The following is a 21,119-nucleotide window of genomic DNA, read 5'->3' on the forward strand; positions in this document are numbered from 1 at the left end:
GGCCTTTGCAGCCCAACCAGTTTCTGTCCACTTAACCTGAGGTTTTTGAGCAAGATTGGTCCCAATTCAACAATCTTGCTGATTGCTGCAAACCAAAAACCCATTTTACCAGAATGTCCCCATGCTCTATTGCAAGCCCACCCCCCTCCAACCACAACAAAACCAAACCTGCTTCTGCAGCAAATTAAGTGCTTGATAATCTTCTGAAAAACAATACTTTAATGTCAGAAATAAGAAAAGCAATACTTACTATCTCCGAAGAGGTTATATTCTTCACAGCCTGGAGCAAGTTTGTCTGCTTGTCTACAGCATTGCCATACTCCTTCTGCCCAGAATTTTGGATGATATTTTGGTATTATTAAGTCATTATTTCTTATTTCTAATTTTAAAAAGAAAAACAGGCAGAAATTCATTTTAAAGAATGATGATTACTGGCTCAAGCACAAGCTCAGTTGAGGAAAATAGCTTCTAAATTGAAAACAATCTGATCTTCTTGTCTCAGTCCAATGGTCACAATAGATGACATAGGCTGAATGCAGAATTAAAGAGTAATTTCTTTAAAATCGTAAGTCAAAATTGAAAACATGAGCGTGTTCATGAAGTTTCCAACTGAATGAACAAAGTATATCATCTTTATGAATCATAAAATCATAGTATCCCTACAGTGTGGAAATAGGCTGTAACGGGCCTATCGGGTCCACACTGACCCTCCAAGGAGCAACCCATCCAGAACCACACCCCTACCCTATTCCTGTAACTCTGAATTTCTCAGGGCTAATACACTAACCTGCACATTCTTGGATACTATGGGTAATTTAGCATGTACATATTTGATCTATGGGAGGAAACCCACGCAGATATAGGGAAAGTACACAAAGTCTACACAGACAGTAGCCCAAGACTGGAATCGAAACCAGGTCCCTGGCCCTGTGAGGCAGCAGTGCTAACCACTGAGCTACACTATCTCCATGAATGTTATTGGTGACTTCAATCTACATATTGATTGGACTAGCCAAACTGGCAGCAATGTAATGGAGGAGAATTTCCTAGAATGTACAAGGGATGGTTTTCTCAACCAATATGTCAAAAAACTAACTAGAAAGTAAGCCATCCTAGACTGGGTATTGTGTAGTGAGAGGGGAGACTAATAGCAACCTTGTGGTGCAAGATCCTTTGGGGAAGCTTGTCCATAATATGGTAGAATTCTTCATTATGACAGAAAATGACACAGTTCGATCTGAGACTAGGGTCCTGAACTTAAAGAAAGCTAACTTTGGTGGTATGAGGCATGCATTAGCTAGAATAGTCGGCCAAGGATACTTCAGGGGTTGACAAAGGATCAGCAATGACAAAAACTTAAAGAACACATGGACATCCCTGTCTGGCATAAGAGTTAAACAGGGAAGGTGGCTCAACCATGGCTAACAAGGGAAATCAGGGCTTGCTGGGAAACCTCAGCAGGTCTGGCAACAGCTGCGAAGAGAAATCAGAGTTAACATTTTGGGTCCGATGACCCTTCCTCAGAATGTTCTGAGGAAGTGTCACCAGACCCAAGACATTAACTATGATTTCTCTTCACAGATGCTGCCAGGCCTGCTGAGTGTTTCCAGCAGTTTCTGTTTTTGTTTCGGATTTATAACCCCTCTAGTTATTTTAGTTTTTATTTAAGGGAAATCAGAGATAGTGATGAAACCAAAGAGGATGCAGAAAAAGCAGCAAACCTGAAGACTGGGAGAAATTTAAAATTCAGCAGAGGAAGAAGAAAAGGGTTTAATACAAAAGAGGGAAATTGGAATATGAAAGTAAACTTGTGGAAGCCATAAAAACTGACTGCAAATGCTGCTATCGTTATGTGAAGAGAAAAAGACTGTTGAAGACAAAAGTAGGTTTCTTACAGTTAGAAGCAGGTGAATTCATAATGGACTAAACAGATTACAGATCCGTTGAACAAATACTTTGTATGTGTCTTAGTTATAGTTCAGTCCAACTTGTCCCTGCCAAGCAGATATCCCAACCCAATCTAGTCCCACCTGCCAGCACCTGCCCCATATCCCTCCAAACCCTTCCTATTCATATACCCTGCCAGATGCCTCTTAGATGTTGCAATTGTACCAGCCTCCACCACTTCCTCTGACAGCTCATTCCATACACATACCACCCTCTGCATGAAAACGTTGCCCCTTAGGTCTCTTTTATATCTTTCCCCTCTCACCATAAACCTATGCCTTTTAGTTCTGGACTACCCCACCCAGGAAAAAGACTTCATCTAATTACCCTGTCCATGCCCCTCATGATTTTAAAAACCTCTATAAGATCACCCCCCTCAACCTCAGACAGTCCAGGGAAAACAGCCCCAGCCTATTCAACTTCTCCCTATAGCTCAAATCCTCTAACCCTGGCAACATCCTGGTCAATCTTTTCTGAACCCTTTCAAGTTTCACAACATCCTTCCAATAGGAAGGAGACCAGAATTGCACGCAATACTTCAAGTGACCTAACCAATGTCCTGTATAGCCACAACATGACCTTCTAACTCCTGTACTCAATACTCTGACCAATAAAGGTAAGCATACCAAACACCTCCTTCACTATCCTACCTACCTGCACTCCAAGGTTTCTTTGTTCAGCAACACTCCAAAGTACATTACCATTAAGTGTATAAGTCCTGCTAAGATTTGTTTTTCCAAAATGCAGCACCTTACATTTATCTAAATTAAACTCCATCTGCCACTCCTCAGCCCACTGGCTCATCTGATCAAGATCCCATTGTAATCGGAGGTAACCCTCTTCGCTGACCACTACACCTCCAATTTTAGTGTCATCTGCAAACTTCCTAACTATACCTGTTACGCTCACATCCAAATCATTTATACAAATGACAAAAAGTAGTGGACCCAGCACCAATTGTTGTGGCACACCACCAGTCACAGGGATCCAATCTGAAAAACATCACCACCACCATCCTCTGTCTTCTATCTTTGAGCTAGTTCTGTATCCAAATAGCGAGTGCTCCCTATATTCCATGAGATCTAACCTTGCTAACCAGTCTCCCATGGGGAACCTTGTCGAATGCCTTACTAAAGTCCATATGGATCATGTCTACCGCTCTGCCCTCAACAATCCTCTTTGTTACCTTTTCAAAAAACTCAATCAAATTTGACAGACATGAGTTCCTGTGCAAAAAGCCATGCTGACTATCCCCAAATCAGTCCTTGCCTTTCCAAATACATCAGCATTCGCTCCAACAACTTGCCCCCCAATGATGTCAGGCTCATTGGTCTATAGTTCCCTGGCTTGTCCTTTCTTAAATAGTGGAACCACGTTAGCCAACCTTCAGTCTGCCGGTACCTCACTTGTGACTATCGGTAATACAAATATCGCAGCAAGAGGCCTTGCAATCACTTCCCTAGCTTCCCACAGAGTTCTAGGGTCCACCTGAGCAGGTCCTCGGGATTTATCCATTTTTATGCGTCTTCACTAAGCAGGACACAAGCAACCTTCCAGAAATGCTCAGATACAGAGGGTAAAGCATAAAGGAGGAACTGAAGGAAATTCCTATTAGACGGGAAATGGCACTGGGGAAATTGATGCAATTAAGCTCTCGGGGCCTAATACCCTGCATCCTAGGGTACTTAAGTGACCCTAAAAATAGCGTAAGCATTGGTGATCATTTTCCAGCATTCTATAGACTCTGAAAGACTTCCAAATGATAGAAGGTAGCTCATGTAACCTCACTTTTTAAAAAGCAAGGGAAAGACAAAACTGAGAATTATATGCCAATTAGCCTGACATCAATGGTGTGGAAAATGTTGGAGTTAACTAACAAGGATGTAATAACTGAGTATTTGGAAAGCAGTGGCCGAGTCAGTCCAATTCAGCATGGATTCACTAAAAGGAAGTCATGCTTCACAAGCCTTCTGGAATTTTTTGAGGATGGGACCAGTAGAGTGGGCAATGGTGAATCAGGACTTTCAAAAGGCTTTTGACAAGGTTCCACAAAAGAGATTGTTAAGCAAAGCTAAAGCTCATGGTATCAGCGGTAATGTATTGATGTGAACAGAGAACTGGTTGACAGACAGAAAGCAGACTGTTGGAATGAACAGGTCCTTTTCACAGTGGAAGGCAGAGACGAGTAGGATACCACAGGGTTAAGTGCTGGAATTTCAGCTGTTCACTACATACATTAACAATTTGGAGAAAAGAATTGAATGCAATATATCCAAATTCACAGATGACACTAAGCTAGGTGGCAGTGAGGAGGATGCTAGGAGGCCGCAAGGTGACTTGGACAGGTTGCCTAAGTGGGCAAATACTTGGCAAATGCAATATAATATGGACAAATGCGAAGTTATCCACTTTGATCACGAAAGCAGGAAGGCAAATTATCTGAAAGGTGGCAGTTTAGGAAAAGATGAGGGGCAACAAGATCTGGGGTCATGGTGGTACAGTCACTGAAGATTGGCATGCAGATGCAGCAGGCAGTGAGGAAAGCTAAAGGCATGCTCGTCTTCGTAGTGAGAGAGGATCTTAGTACAGGAGTACGGATGTTTTGCTGCAGTTATACAAGGCCTTGGTGATGTGTATTTGAGTACTGTGGGCAGTTTTGGTCTCCTAGTCTGAGGAAGGACATTCTTGCTATTGAGTGAGTCCAGCGAAGGCTCATCAGATTAATTTCCAGAATGGTAAGACAGACATGTGCAGAAAAACTGGACCGACTGAGCTCATTCTTGCTGGAATTTAGAAGAATGGGGGTAGAGGGGTCGGAATCTCAGAAATATATAGAATCCTGATGAGACTGAGCAGACTAGATGCAGAAAGAACGATCCCGAAGTTGGATAAGTCCAGAACTAGGGGTCACAGTCTAAGAATAAGGGTAAGCCATTCAGAACTGACATGAGGAAAAATTCCTTGATGCAGAGTTGTGAACCTGTTGAATTCTCTACCAAAGAAAGCTGTTGGAGCCAGTTTATTATTTATATTTAAGAGCTGGATGTGGCCCTTGCAGCTAAAGGAATCAAGGAGTATAGAGAGAAAGCGGGAACTAAATACCAAAAATGCATGATTGGCCATGATCATATTGAATGACGGTGCAAGCTCGAAGGGCCAAATGGCCTACTCCTGCACCTATTTTCTATGTTTTGATGTTAAAGCATGAATGTTTCTCACGTAATTGTTTCAGCATTTCTGGACTGGGAGCAACCTGTGATAGTAAAATTGTTAGAGTAGTCCTATTTATATAAATGTAATCAGTTGCATTTTCCAGTAACAACTGAAACAGTTCAGGATATGTTCATTGTTCTTTTCCAGAAAAAGTTTTGAAGACCTAGTTAAATACTTCTCCACGATTGCAAGTTCAGTAAAAAGAATCATAGCTATTCAACTATGTATTAGCTCTTAGCATAATACATCGCTGGATGCTTTTGCCACAGTTCCAAACTTCGATGTGCCACAATTCCCAAACATTTACTTTTCAGCAAAAGGATTAACAAAATGTATGCTTCTAACTACTTAAGATTCTCATACAATGCCAAGAAACTCCTATTAGGATAGCAATAGAAATTGAATTTGGGCTGAAGAAGTTGAAAATCTAAAGGATTAAAAGCTAAGATGTTGTCATCTCACAGACATAATTGAAAGCTGTTTTGGATGCACATAGAATTATGGAATTAATCCTTAAAATTTCATTTTTTAGAAATTGAGAAAAATGTTATAACTGCAATAGGTTTTACACCATTTCAATAAGCTTCCTTAAACTTAAGGTAAGCAGTCAATCACCCAAAATCTTTGATCTTGCGACTAAATACTACCAGGGTATTATGCAGCGATTCAAGGAGATAACTCAGTACCTCCTCTTCAAGGTAAATCAAAGATGGACAATAAATACTAGATTGGCCCAATTACACGACACCCAGAAATCTCAGTACAAGTAAGGAACTTTAAGTTCTGATGCGCGTGCAGCCAAGCAAAAGATAATTCGAAGATAAAGAAATGCATGTATTCCAAAAATAAACAGAGGGGACTTGCTAGTGATGCTCATTTCCCACAATTGAATTAAAAGATGAATCAGAAAAATAATTCTTCACTCATAATTCTTACCTTCTTTTAGTTTTTTCACCCACATGCTTCTGCTCTCAGCGGTTGGAGAGAAAACATACAAGGTATTACCATCGTATATAATCTGCAACAAGAAAAGTTAAAATTACAATAATGTGAAAGGACTTGAACCTTGTGGGCAAAAAGGCACATTGCAAACATATTATCTAACTTGGGGCAGCTGGTGGCTCAGTGGTTAGCTCTACTGCCTCACAGAACCAGGGTCCCAGGTTCGAGTCCAGCCTCGGGTGACTGTCTTTGTGGAGTTTGCATATTCTCCCAGTGTCTGTGTGGGCTTCTTCTGGGTGCTCTGGTTTCCTCCCACAATCCAAAGATGTGGGGGTTAGGTGAATTGGTTGAACTAAATTGCCCGTAGTGTTCAGGGGTGTGTAGGTCAGGAATAAATGTAGAGGAATAGGTAGTGGGTTACTTTTCAGAGGATCGGTGTGGACTTGTTGGGCTGAAGGGCCTGTTTCCCCATTGTCGCAATTCTATGGCAGATATGGTAGAGGCAGAGGAATTGGGATTAGGGATAGCATTTTTACAGGAGCTGAAAAGCTCAGCAGATCTGGCCAGTTCCGCCCTCGCGTCTTTGTAGTTACCTTTACTCAATTGTTACACTGTTATATCTGATGAAAATTTTCAAGCTCTCAAACTACAATGTGAATTCTATTATATTATGGTCACTGTCCCCTCAGGATTCATTCATCTTCAGCTCCTTAATCAAGTATGTCTTAATACTCATCACCAAAATCCAGACTAAAAACTGAAAACTGTGGAAGTTGTAAATCAAAAACAAAAAATATAAATTGCTGGAAAAGTTCAGCAGGTCTTGCAGCAGACCTGGAGGTAAATCAGAGTTAACGTTTCGGGTCAAGTGACCCTTCCTAAGAAGGCAACAGATTTCTCTCCACAGATGCTGCCAGACCTGCTAAGCTTCTCCAGCAATTTCTACTGTTGTCACCAAATCAAAACTTGCCTGTTTCCTACTGGGTTCTGTCACAAGTTGCTCCAAAAGCCATCCTGTAGACATTCTACAAATCCCTTTTGAGATCTGCTGCCAACCTGATCTTCCCAGTCCACCTGTTCAACCCTCCCCCTCTTTTAACTTTTTCCATAATTTTCCACCCCTCTCGTCTCCACATTCAAAGGATCACCCTCCACCATTTCCACTTCCAGCAGGAGGCCATCACCAAACACATCTACCCTTCCCTTCATTGTCAGCATTCCACAGGCTTTGAGACCCTGGTTCATCCTCCATTACTCCAGCTGCTTCCTGACTCTCAAATGTCGTCATCTCATTCAATCGCAGGTGTATGACTCAAAATATTAACGGTGTTTCTCTGTCCATAGATGCTACCAGACCTTTGAGCTTCTCCAAAATTTTGGGTATTTAAACCAGATTTCCCACTTCTACAGTAGATTAGACTTGATTAGATTCCCTACAGTATAGAAACAGGCCATTCAGCCCAACAAGTCCACACCAACCTTCCGAAGAGTAACCCACCCAGACCCATTCCCTTATCCTATATTTGCCCCTGACTAATGCACCTGACACTATGGGCAATTTAGTATGTCCAATTCACCTGGCCTGCACATCTTTGGATTGTGGGAGGAAACCAGAGCACTCAGAGGAAACCCACGCAGACACAGGGAGAATGTGCAAACTCCACACAGACAGTCGTCCAAGGTGGGCATCGAAACCTGGTCCCCGATGCTGTGAGGTAGCAGTACTAACCACCATGTACTTTGCCTTTAATTAACTTTTCATAATGTGGGCATTGGTTTACAGTAACAATAATTATACAAATTAAACAGGTTTCATTTCAACATATATCATGGAAAATGCAGGATTTTCCTCAGATTAAGTTACAAATCTACACCCTTACACTTCTCCCTTTGACAGAGGCAGCGTTTCATCCTTAGCGATATTTAAGGAAATTTGGTTTAAATTTTATAATTGAGAGCATTAACTAATTAATGTGAAGATTATTTCTTCGTACAACATCCTCCAGCTTCTAAAGCGATATTATAGATGGGGATTTCTATTACAATAACACAGGAGGAAAACAGCAAGTATAAAATACTTCATAAAGGCAAGCCAGCTGGAACAATTGAACAAACCATTCACAGCAAGGTCATATTCAGCATACACTTGTGTTGCATAGTGAGCCACAGATCATATTTTATTGGTTATTTAAAATACGGCAGTATAGGGCAGGAAGTTGTGGAACTACCCACTTCCCTTATAGATGGGCAGCTACTTTACTTAGTAATGTGCAGGCTGCAAAGAAAAAGAGAACATAAACCATTTTTGTGCCTTCAATGAAAGTTAATCTTTTAGAGACATATAATTTCAGATTTTAATTTTTTCCCACATCATAATAAACTGATTATTTTCAGAAACAAAGACAAATTTCTTTTAAAAAGAATCATTCACAGGATGTTGATATTGTTGATTATTCATTGCCCATTTCTAACTGCCCTAGAGAAGATGTGAGTGAACTGCCTTCTTGAACTTCTACAGTCCAAGTGGTAAATGTACAGTCGCATTTTTGTTAGGGAGTGGGTCCAGGATTTTCACTCACTGATAGTGGAGGAAAGTCAACACTGTTGCAAGTCAGAATGGTGTGAGCCTTGAGAGGAATTTGTAGATGGTGGTGTTCCCACTCACTGCTGCCTTTATTGTCCCACGTGGTAGAGTTCATGGGATACCCAAGGAGCCTTGGTGAGTAGTTGCAGTTCATCATGTAGATTGTATACACTACTGTCACTGTGCAACAATGGTGCAGGGAATTAATGTTGAAGATGGTGTATGGGGTACTGTTCAAACAGATTGATTCGTCTTGAATATTGTTGAAGCTGCATCCATTCAGACAAATGGAAAAAGTATTGCATCAGACCCCTGACTTTCAGGTGAAAACAGGTTTTGGTGAGTTAAGTAAGTGAGCTCCTCACCATAGAGTTTTAAGCCTCTCACGAGCTCCTGTGGTTAACAGTATTTATATGGCTGGTTCAGTTCAGTTTCTGGTCAATTCTAACTCCAAGGATGTTGATACTGAGGAATTCAATCAGGTCTTGCTGCATTTGGACATGGGCAGTGCCAGTTTATGTGGAGCTGCAAATGATGCCAAACATTATGCAATCAGCAAGCATCCCCACCTTGGACCTTTAAGGCGAAAGGAAGGTGAATAATGAAGCAGCTGAAGGCAGTTAGGATCCAGAGCGCGACTCTGAACAACTCAGGTCACAAGCTGTAAATTGTTGTAATCGTTCAGTAGTGTTATAACCTTTCCACAAGATAATAAAGCGTAGGGTTCACAAACTGTTGAAGAATAAGACATAAGAAATAGAAACAGGAGTAGGCCATCTGGCCCTTAAGTCTGCTCTGCCATTCAATAAGATCATGGCTGATCTTTTCATGGACTCAACTCCACTTACCTGCCCTCTCACCATAACCCTTAATTCCTTTACTGTTCAAAAATTTATCCAACTTAGCTTTAAAAAATTCAATGAGGAAGCCTCAATTACTTCACTGGCCATGGAAGGCCACAGATTCACAACCCTTTGGGTGAAGAACATCTTCTTCAATTTGGTCCTAAATCTGCTCCCCCTAATTTTGAGGGTATGCCCTCTTGCCCCAGTTTCTCCTGCCAGTGCAAACATCCTCTCAACTTCTATCTTATCTATTTCCTTCATAATTTTATATGTTTCTATAAGATGCCTTCTCATTCTTCTAAATTCCAATGAATATAATCCCAGTCTACTCAGTCTCTCCTCATAAGCCAACCCCCTCAATTCTGGGATCAACCCAGTGAACCCCCCACCCCCAAGTGCCAGCATATCCTTTCTCAAGTAAGGAGACCAACTTGCATGCAGTACTCAAGATGTGGCCTCAATAGCATCCTATGCAGCTGCAACATAATCTTACTGTTTTTAAACTCAATCCCACTAGCAATGAGGACAAAATTCCATTTGCCTTCCTTATTACCTGTTGCATCTGGAGATCAACCTTCTGTGATTCATGCACAAGGACACCCAGGTCCTTCTGCACAGCAGCATGTTCCATTTTTTTATGATACAAATAATAGTCCCTTTTACGGTTATTCCAACCAAAATGGATGACTTCACATTTATCAACATTGTACTCCATCTGCCAGACCTTTGCCAACGCACTTAATCTAACTATGTCCCTCTGCAAAGTTTCCCTGCACACTTTGCTCTACCATTCATCTGAGTATCATCAGCAAACTTTGACACACTACATGTGGTCTCCAACTCCAAACCATCTATGTAAATTTTGAATAATAGTGGTCCTAACACGGTCACCAACCAGAAAAGCAGTCATTTATCCCACTCTTTGCTTCGTTAGTCAACCATCCTCTATCCATGCTAATAATTTACCCATAATGCCATGCATCCTTACCTTATGCAGCAGCCTTTTATGTGGCACCTTGTCAAATGCCTTTTGGAAATCTAGAAAAACCACATCTACTGGGTCCCCACTGTCCACATGCTTATAAGGTCTTCATATTACTAGCAGATTAGTTAAGCATTACCTGCCTTTCATGAACCTATCCTGCATCTGCCCAACAGGACAATTTCTATCTAGTTGTCTTGCTATTTCTTCCTTGTTAATAAATTCAAGCATTTTCCCCATTACAGAAGCTAAGCTAACCGGTCTACAATTCCCAATCTTTTGTCAGTCTGCTTTTTTAAACAGTGATGTCACATTTGCTGTTTTCCAGTCTATTAGAACTGCCCCAGAGTCCACCAAATTTTGAAAAGTTACCGTAAGTGCATTTGCTATTTCTCCCACTATCTCTTCTAGTATCCTGGGATGCATTCCATCAGGGCCAGGAGACTTGTCTATCCTTAGCTCCATTAGCTTGCCCAACAGTACCTCTTCTGTGATGATGATTGTTTCCAGGTCCTCACTTACCTTCATCTCCTTGTCATTTATTGGCACGTTATTCGTATCCTCCATTATGAAGACCGATATAAAATACTTTTTCAATTCCTCTGCCATTTGCTCATATACCATAACTAATTCCCCCTGATCATCCTCTAAAGGACTAATATTTACCTTAGCCACACATTTTCATTTATTTCTTTATAGAAATTTTTGCCATCTGTCTTTATATTCTAAGCTAGTTTACTCTCATAATCTCTTACTTTTCTTTGTAGCTTTTTTTTGTGGCTTTCTATTGACCTTTAACGTTTTCCCAATCTTGTACTTTTCCACTAGTCTTTGCCATTTCATATGCCTTCTCTTTTAAATTGGTAGTCTCCCTTAATTCCTTCGACACCCATGGCAGATTACCCCTTTTCCTACAGATCTTCCTTTTCACCAGTATATACTTTAGCTGAGCACTTTGAAAAATTGGCTCTAAGGTCCTCCATTGTTTGCCAACTGTCCAACATTTAAGTCTTTGCTTCCAGTCTATTTTAACCAATTCTTCCATCATCCTATTGTAGTCGTCTTTGTTTACGCACAGGACGCTGGTATTGGATTTTATCTTCACACTTTCCAACTGTATTCTAAATTCAACCATACTGTGATTCCTCCTTCCAAAAGGATCCCTATGAGATCATGAATTATTCTTGTCTCATTACACAGAACCAGATCTTGGATAGCTTGTTCTCTCATTGGTTCCATTACATACTGTTCAAGAAAACTATTGTGGATACATTCAATGAACTCCTCCTCAAGGCGACCCTGACCAACCTGGTTTGACAAATCAACATGTAGATTAAAATCCTCCGTGATAATTGCCATATCATTTTTTACAAGCATTAGTTATTTCTTTGCTTATTGCTCTCCCCAGTGTGGTATTATTATTTGATGGCATATAGACTATGCCTATCAGTGACTTTTTCTTCTTAGAATTTCTAATTTCCACCTAAATGAACTCAACCTTATTCTCCAGAGAACCGATATCATCTCTCACCAATGCCCTGATATCATCTTTAAATATCAGAGCAACACCATCTCCCTTATCTTCCTGTCTGTTCTTCCAAATAGTGTGATATCCCTAGATATTTAATTTCCAGTTGCAACCAGATTTCTGTAAGAGCTACTAAATTGTACTCATTCACAACGCTTTGTGCCGTAAACTCATCTACCTTGTTTCAAATGCTAACAGCATTTAAGGGCGACACGGTAGCACAGTGGTTAGCACTGCTGCCTCACAGCGCCAGAGACTGGGTTCAATTCCTGCCTCAGGCGACTGACTGTGTGGAGTTTGCACGTTCTCCCAGTGTCTGCGTGGGTTTCCTCTGGGTGCTCTGGTTTCCTCCCACAGTCACAAAGATGTGCAGGGCAGGTGAATTGGCCATGTTAAATTGCCCATAGTGTTAGGTAAGGGGTAAATATAGGGGTATGGGTGGGTTGCGCTTCGTCGGGTCGGTGTGTACTTGTTGGGCCGAAGGGCCGGTTTCCACACTGTAATCTAATCTAATCTAAGCATTCAGGTAAAGTGCCTTTCTGCTAGATTTTATACCCCCTTGACAAATTCTAAAATCTCCATTAAATCAAGTATGGTTGAATTTAGAATAGTGTCCTCGACCCAACCATCTTCAGCTGCTTCATCAATGACTTTCCTTCTATCGTAAAGTCAGAAGTCAGATGTTTGTTGATGATTGCACAATTTTCAGGACCATTCAGAACTGCTCAGGTACTGAAGCAGTCCATGTGCAAGAAGATCTTGACAATCCAGGCTTGGACTGACAAGTGGTAAGTAATACTCACGCCAACAAATACCAGGCAATGATGTAACTCATCACTGCCCGTTGACATTCAATGATGCTACCATCACTTTATCCCACACTAACAATATCCTGGGAGTTACCATTAAACAGAAACACAATTGGACTCAACACGTAAATACAGTGGCTACAAGAGCAGGTCAGAGGCTAAGAATACTGCAGCAAGTAAATCAGCTCCTGACTCTCCAAAGTCTATTTATCATCTACAAGGCAGAAGATAGAATTAGAATTAGCTTTCCTGTCACATCCACTCACATGAGTACAGTGAAAAGTTTACAAGTCGCCATTTACAGTGCCATCTTAGGTAGAAAAGGTACCCAGGTACAGATTCTCAAGTACAAAGTTTTATGTAAAAAGTGGAAAAGTAAAGAAATAACAAGTTGAGCATGAAAGACCTTCATACCACCTTAAGTACAAAATCATAGGAATAAATTAGAAAAATAAAAAAATACAAAGTTCAGAATAATAGTCCTTTCAACTCAGTCTGCACCATCAGCTAACCACCAGACTGCCAAGCTTCACCTTGAGGTCAGAAGTCCTCTCTCAGGTCAATGGTTTGGAAATTGATCGCCGTTTCTTCTTTATTGCTGAGTCAAAATCCTGGAATTCCCTCCTTAAGGGTATTGTAAGTCAGCCTACAGCAGATCGACTGCAGCAACTTGAAAGGTAGCTCATTACCACCTTCCCAAGGGCAACTAGGGACAGACAATAAATGCTGACCAGACAGCAACACTCTCAATTGATTGAAAAAGAAAGCTCTGCAAACCCCAGAAAGCAGAGGCTGTTAAAAATCAGACCTCATATTTCTACAACCAGCTTCTAAAATATAGATGATCTGTCAGTTCCACTTACAAGATGAATGGTTTCCTGAAAAGCACTTTTTAAAAAAATTTCAACTCTCAATTTTGGGGACTACCGCTCAATCTCCAGGATCCAAGTCATCACAGCAGTCTATGTTCAAATGCAGCAATATTCACAAATGGCAAATAATTTGTGCTATACAGATCCTGAACAATGACCATCTCCAACAACACAGAATCTAACTATTGGCTCTTGACATTCAATGGCATTTTCATTACCGAATCCCCTTTTATCAACATCCTCGGGCTTATTATTGATTAGAAACTGTACCAGACTTGCCTTGAATTAGAGTGGCTACAACAGCAGTTCAGAGTCCAAGAATTCACCTCCCACTCCCAAAACCACCTACAAGACAAGAACGATGGGAAAATTTCTGGTTGTAACAGTTGTTCCTTTTTTGAGGTGTTTTAGGTGTTAGAGGTGATTTCTTCAAATTCCAGGAGCAGCAATTACTGTTTTATATGCTGTTGCATTGTTTTGGAACTTTGGAGAAAACAAAAAGTCAAAACAACAGCAGTTTTAAAAGGGAGAAGAATAGACAAAGGAAGCACATGGTGAGGTCAGTGCAGGAGAGAGCGAGAGAAAAAAAAACCCACATTGCTAACTGACAGAGTTAGCAGTTAATGCCTTTGCTGTTGAATTCATGTATCACTGGACATTGGAGTGTATCTGGGAAAATTAAAAAAAAGAGTGACCTTCATAACTCATCTTGGAGGAACCTGTTTGCGAGAGGTCACAGCACAGAGACAGATAAGTGGATGTTTTAAGCATGGCCTTAAAATAAGTCTGCAGTAGTGAGTAGAGTGGGTTATTTCTTGGTTATATGTTTTATTGAGCTATGTCTCTTGAATAAACGTAAAATATAAACCATAAGTATTAATTTAACCTGGAGCAGTGTGTTGTAGAGGAATAAGACAATGCTATTTTCTGGTCTGTAGATTGAAAGAAGCAAAAATGGCCCTTAGTAGAGAGAGATGCTCTTCTTGTTGCATGTGGGAGTTTAGGGAGAGTTTACAGATTACTGAGAATTATATCTACGATAAATGCCATTGGTTGCGAATCTTATCAGATCGAATGGATCGGTTGGAGAGGGAGTTAGAGGTAATGAGGAATTTACAAGAGCAAGGGAATGTGATGGATGGCAGTTACAGGAAGGGGGGAAAGTCTCAAACACAATCACATAGATGGGTTAACTCCAGGAAAGGTGAGAGAGGTAGGCAGCTAGTACAGGAGTCTTCTGTGGCTATCCAGATTTCACACAAGTAAGCTTGTTTGGGAAATGTAGGGGCTGATGGATTCTCAGGGGAATGTAGAACAAACAGCCAAGCTTCTGGTATTGCGACTAGTTCTATTGCAATGAGGGGTACGTTGGGTTCCAAGCAATCGATTGTCTTGGGGACTCTCAAGCCCAAGGTACAGACAGATGTTTATGGCTAGCAGTGAAAAATCAGAATGGTGTATTGCTTCCCTGGTGCCAGGATCAAGGATGTCTCAGAGAGGGTGCAGAATGTTCTCAATGGGGAGTGGGGCCAGCAGGAGATCATTGTACACATTGGAACCAACGGCATAGGAAAGGAGAAGGTTGAAATTTTGAAGTGAGATTACAGCGGGTTAGGCAGGAATTTAAAAAGGGAGATCCTCGAGAGTAGTAATATCTGGAACACTCCCGGAGCTACGAGCTAGTAAGGACAGAAATAGGAGGATGCAGCAGATGAATGCATGGGAAGGGAACCCAGGGAGATAGTGAGGAAAAATTTCAATCTGGGACCAGTACAGTTGAGAACAAAGTGAGTCAAACAATCAGGGCAGGCAGGGACAAGGTAGGACTGATAAATTAAACTTCATTTATTTCAATGCAAAAGGCCTAACAGGGAAGGCAGGTGAACTCAGGGCATGGTTAGAAACATGGGACCGAGATATCATAACAATTACAGAAACATGGCTCAGGGATGGACAGGATTGGCAGCTTAATGTTCCAGGATGCAAATGTTACAGGAAGAACAGAAAGGGAGGCAAGAGAGGAGGGGGAGTAGCGTTTTTGATAAGGGATAGCATTACAGTTGTATTGAGGGAGGATATTCCCAGAAATACATCCAGGGAAGTTATTTGGGTGAAACTGAGAAATAAGAAAGGGATGATCACCTCGTATTATAGACCCCCTAAAAGTCAAAAGGAAATTGAGAAACAAATTTGTAAGATCTCAGTTACCTATAAGAATAATAGGGTGGTTATGGTAGAGGATTTTAACTTTCCAAACATCGATTGGGACTGCCATAGCGTTAAGAGTTTAGATGGAGAGGAATTTATTAAGCGTGTACAGGAAAGTTTTCTGATTCAGTATGTGGATGTACCTACGAGAGAAGGTGCAAACTTGACCTACTCTTGGGAAATAAGGCAGGGCAGGTGACTGAGGTGTCAGTGGGGGAGCACTTTGGGGCCAGTGACCATAATTCTGTTAGATTTAAAATAGCGATAGAAAACGATAGACCAGATCTAAAAGTTGAAGTTCTAAATTGGAGGAAGGCCAGTTTTGATGGTATTAGGCAGGAACCTTCAAAAGCTGACTGGGGGAAGATGCTCACAGGTAAAGGGACAGCTGGAAAATGGGAAGCCTTCAGAAAAAAGATAACAAGAATCCAGAGACAGCATATTCCTGTTAGGGTGAAAGGAAAGGTTGGTAGGTGTAGGGAATGATGGATGGCTAGAGAAATTGAGTGTTTGGTGAAGAAAAAGGAGGAAGCATAATTAAGGTATAGACAGGATAGATTGAGTGAATCCCTAGAAGAGTATAAAAGCAGTAGGAGTATAGTTAAGAGAGAAATTAGGAAGACAAAAAGGGGATATGAGATAGCTTTTGCAAATAGAGTTAAGGAGAATCCAAAGGGTTATTACACACACATTAAGGACAAAAGGGTAACTAACGAGAGAATAGGGCTCCTCAAAGATCAGCAAAGCGGCATTTGTGTGGAGCCGCAGGAGATGGGGGAAGATACTAAATGAGTATTTTGCATCAGTATTTACTATGGAAAAGGACATGGAAGATATAGACTGTAGCGAAACAGATGGTGACATCTTGAAAAACATCCATATTACAGAGGAGGAAGTGCTGGACGTCTTGAAACACAAAGGTGGATAAATCCCCAGGAACTGATCAAGTGTACCCTAGAACTCTGTGGGAAGCTAGGGAAGTGATTGCTGGGCATCTTGCTGAGATATTTTTATCATCAATAGTCACAGGTGAAGTGCCGGAAGACTGGAGGTTGGCAAACATGGTGCCAGGGAACTATAGAGCAGCGAGCCTGATGTCGGTGGTGGGCAAGTTGTTGGAGGGTAAACTGAGGGACAGGATGTAGATGTATTTGGAAAGGAAAGGACTGATTAAGGATAGTCAACATGGCTCTGTGCATGGGAAATCATGTCTCACAAACTTGATTGAGTTTTTTGAAGAAGTAACAGAGGATTGATGAGGGCAGAATGGTGGATGTGATCTATGAGGACTTCAGAAAGGCGTTCGACAGGTTCCCCATGGGAGACTGATTAGCAAGGTTAAATGCTGGGTCCATTGCTTTTCATCATTTACATAAATGATATGGATGTGAGCATAAAAGGTAAAGTTAGCAAGTTTGCAGATGACATTAAAATTGGAGGTGTAGTGGACAGTGAAGAAGGTTACCTCAGATTACAACGGGATCTTGATCGGATGGGCCAATGGACTGAGAAGTGGCATATAGAGTTTAATTTAGATAAATGTGGGGTGCTGCATTTTGGGAAAGCAAATCTGAGCAGGACTTATACACTTAATGATAAGGTCCTAGGGAGTGTTGCTGATCAAAGAGACTTTGGAGTGCAGGTTCATAGCTCCTTGAAAGTGGAGTCGCAGGTAGATAGGATAGTGAAGGCAGCGTTTGGCATGCTTTCTTTTATTGGTCAGAGTATTGAGTACAGTAGTTGGGAGGTCATGTTGCAGATGTATTGATTAGGCCACTATTGGAATATTGCATGAAATTCTGGTCTCCTTTTTATTGGAAAGATGTTGTGAAATTTGAAAGGGTTCAGAAAAGATGTACAAGGATGTTGCCAGGGTTAGAGGATTTGAGCTATAGGGAGAAGTTGAATAGGCTGGGGTTGTTTTCCCTGGAGCGCCGGAGGCTGAGGGGTGACCTTATAGAGGTTTACAAAATTATGAGGGACATGGATAGGATAAATAAAAAAAGCCTTTTCCCTGGGGTGAGGGAGTCCAAAACAAGAGGGCATAGGTTTAGGGTGAGAGTGGAAAGATATAAAAGAGACCTAAGGGGCAACTTTTTCACAAAAAAGCTGGTACATATATGGAATGAGCTTCCAGAGAAAGTGGTGGAGGCTAGTACAATTGCAACATTTAAAAGGCATCTGCATGGGTATGTGAACAGGAAGGGTTTGGAGGGATATGGGTCAGGTGCTGGCAGGTGGGACTAGATTGGGTTGGGATAGCTGTTCGGCATGGACGGGCTGGACAGATGGGTCTGGTTCCATGCTGTACATCTCTATGACTGTATGACAAATCAGAAGAGTGATGAGTTCAGTTCCAACAACACCAAAGAACCTTAACTTTACGCAGGACAAAAGGAGCCCACTTGACTGGTACACATTTGTAAGCATTCACTCCCTCCACCACGGACTCTTAGTTAGATTGTGCACCATCCACAAATGCACTGCAAAAATTAACATTTATAATGACAACTATCCTCGAGGGAGAAAGTGAGGACTGCAGATGCTGGAGATCAGAGTTTAAAAATGTATTGCTGGAAAAACGCAGGAGGTCAGGCAGCATCCAAGGATTCAAGTTGATTCCTGAAGAAGGGCTTATGCCCGAAACGTCGATTCTCCTGTTCTTTTGATGCTGCCTGACCTGCTATTTCATTGTCTAAGCTTCCTGAAGAGTCATAACACATCCTGTTTTCTCAGTCAGACGACAGCAGCATGAAACCCACAAGAAGCGTCTGACCTTTTTGTATTCTTATAATTCTGGTTTGGTAATCTTGACAATGTTATCACTTCATACCACGCACAGGAATATAATTTACTTCATTGCTTGCTTTTTGCCATATTCAATTACAAAATCAATATTACGATGATGGATCAAAACTCCAAAGTGTTAACAGAATCTTTATTCCAAAGTGTGTTGCTTTTGAAAGGAGGACTACTATACTAAACTGTAGATTTAAACTCAGTGCCTGTCTGGCAAAGTCCTGCGAGAAACCCATAGACTATCACACATATAAATTGCATGTGGAACTCCAACAAGAAAAGGTTTAAAAGGAGGAAATCATGAGAGACCAGGCTTTCTCTACTTTCTTTGCAGAAAGTCACTTCTTGCAGATGTATCTATTTTATCCTCCAGGAATACACAAGAACAGGAAGTACAAAAGCAAGTTTCAAATCTACTGAAATGGACTAGTGATACTAAACATTTCTTTTTACACCGGCCTGACCTCAAGCGAGCATGCTGTGATGGTCACAGTTGAAGAAATACCTCTGAGTTATTTGTGTTGCAGATAAAGCTAGAGACTCTTATTTAATGCAGTGCATTAAAAACAATCACATCACCAGGTTATCGCCCAACAGGTTTATTTGGAAGCACTAGCTTTCGAAGCACTGCTTCTTCATCAGGTGGCTGTGGAGCAGAACCATAAGACATAGAATTTATAGCAAATGGTTACAGTGTCATGCGACTGAAATATATTAAACAAACTTAGATTAAGTCTTTCATCTTTTAGAATGGGTTTGCTAGCTTGATTTTGTTAATATGTAAATCCCAGAATTCCATTTAAGTCACATTGTCAAGATAACTTCAGGTTCTGTAATAAAAGGGGTAATCTCAGCTCAGGCAATGCATCAAAGGTGTGAGGTTAAAGTCTGTCTGTGTCCCAATTTTGAGTCAGACTGGTTCTATTTCTAAAATGGGATATACAGAATCTTACATGGATTGACGGTAGGTTATGCATTTTTGAGCAAAAGAAAATACAATTCTGCAACTACCCCATCACACTCTCAGATACTTTACCAAGCTTACACACACACACACACACACTGTCTCACCTGCACGTGTACACATATACGTTTATAAGGTGAATCTGTATTTGCAGAATTGTCATTGCAGTGGCTGGGCAACCTGAGATTGGGAGAAGTGGAAAGAAGTGAGTAATTTGAGCATACTTGGATTTGGCAGCAGGAAGGGGAAAGGCAGAAAATCAGCATGAGATGGGAGTGAAATAAGTCTCATGTCTGCCTTAACAGCATTGGTTTGCAAATTTCAAAGGGACATCTATCAACAGCAAAGCTACTATTCTGTACTTGGCCTTTTGACAGGTTTGTGGAATCTGTCTCACAGCTTTATGACAAGCTAAACTTTCTAATAGCTAATTAACAACCATATCTTGACAAAGAAAACAATAAAAATTCGTTTTTCAAAATTTTAAGGGAAAAGAGACTATGTATGACTCATACTCTGTCTACAAGGGTCAAGTGATTGTTAATTAATTAAAATGTTTACATTTACTATCACCCGGTGCTACAGGAGTAAAATCACAAGAATTTCTAACCAACGTCAGATCAAGATCATAATTGAAAATTTACACTTCAAAAAGATTTTTAAATCATTCTTGACACTTTAATTTTCATAAACTACAAATATCAGCCAGTCGTCAGCACTGGTACCAGCTCTTCATGCATCAGTATAAACAACTACCACACAAAAAAAATTAAAAAGATAATTTTTACTCAGTTCATTTTAATGTCTATTTTTAAACCTTTTATCACAGACCATCTAATCACATAGAGAAAAGCTGGTGTACCTCAGCTATTTATCTGAAAACCACAGGTTCAATATACTCCACCTTGAAGATATTTTCAACAGTATAGAGCAACTTTTCCGTTTAACGTAGTGACAAATGTGCATAAAGTCTGATAAAAGATGGTACAACCAACGTGTTTGCAGATAGAAGAGCTGTTGATCAACTGTTAAGTTGTAACTGGAAAATTTTCACTGTCACACAGAATTAAAAAGAAAAGTAAGCTATCCCCTATAAAGTTCCATAATTTCTTTTACTACCCAAGTATCCATTTGTATTTTCAACACAATTATAAAAGGAAAAACTTTAGTGGGCTTTTTATCAACTTCATCTATAAATGTGAGGTCTTGCATTTTGATAAGGCAAATCAGGGCAGGACTTGTACACTTGACTGTCGTATCATGGGCAGTGTTGCCAAACAAAAAGACCTTGGGGCAAAGGTTCACAGCTCCTTGAGGGTAGAGTTGCAGGTAGACAGGCTAGTGAAGAAGGCATTTGGACTCACGCCGTTATTGGTCAGTTCATTGAGCATAGAAGGTTGGATGCAGAGTTGTGACTGTCCAGAAC

The 21,119-nt window shown here is 40.8% G+C and overlaps 1 protein-coding gene across 4 annotated transcripts in view; it reads right to left on the bottom strand.

Annotated features, from left to right (window-relative positions):
* The window catches only part of tec (tec protein tyrosine kinase), a 143,400-nt gene that overhangs the window by 70,424 nt on the left and 51,857 nt on the right, over window positions 1-21,119 (bottom strand). For 3 of the 4 annotated variants that reach the window (XM_072568897.1, XM_072568868.1, XM_072568878.1), the window contains 2 exons: window positions 6,097-6,178; window positions 251-379 (listed from right to left, as the gene is read on the bottom strand). In XM_072568897.1, coding sequence (XP_072424998.1) covers window positions 251-379; window positions 6,097-6,178 — 211 coding nt within the window. The remainder of the gene's footprint in view (window positions 1-250; window positions 380-6,096; window positions 6,179-21,119) is intronic. The other variant, XM_072568886.1, reaches the window with a different exon arrangement.

The sequence above is a fragment of the Chiloscyllium punctatum genome, chromosome 1 (assembly GCF_047496795.1).
Source record: "Chiloscyllium punctatum isolate Juve2018m chromosome 1, sChiPun1.3, whole genome shotgun sequence".
Classification (NCBI taxonomy): Eukaryota; Metazoa; Chordata; class Chondrichthyes; order Orectolobiformes; family Hemiscylliidae; genus Chiloscyllium; species Chiloscyllium punctatum.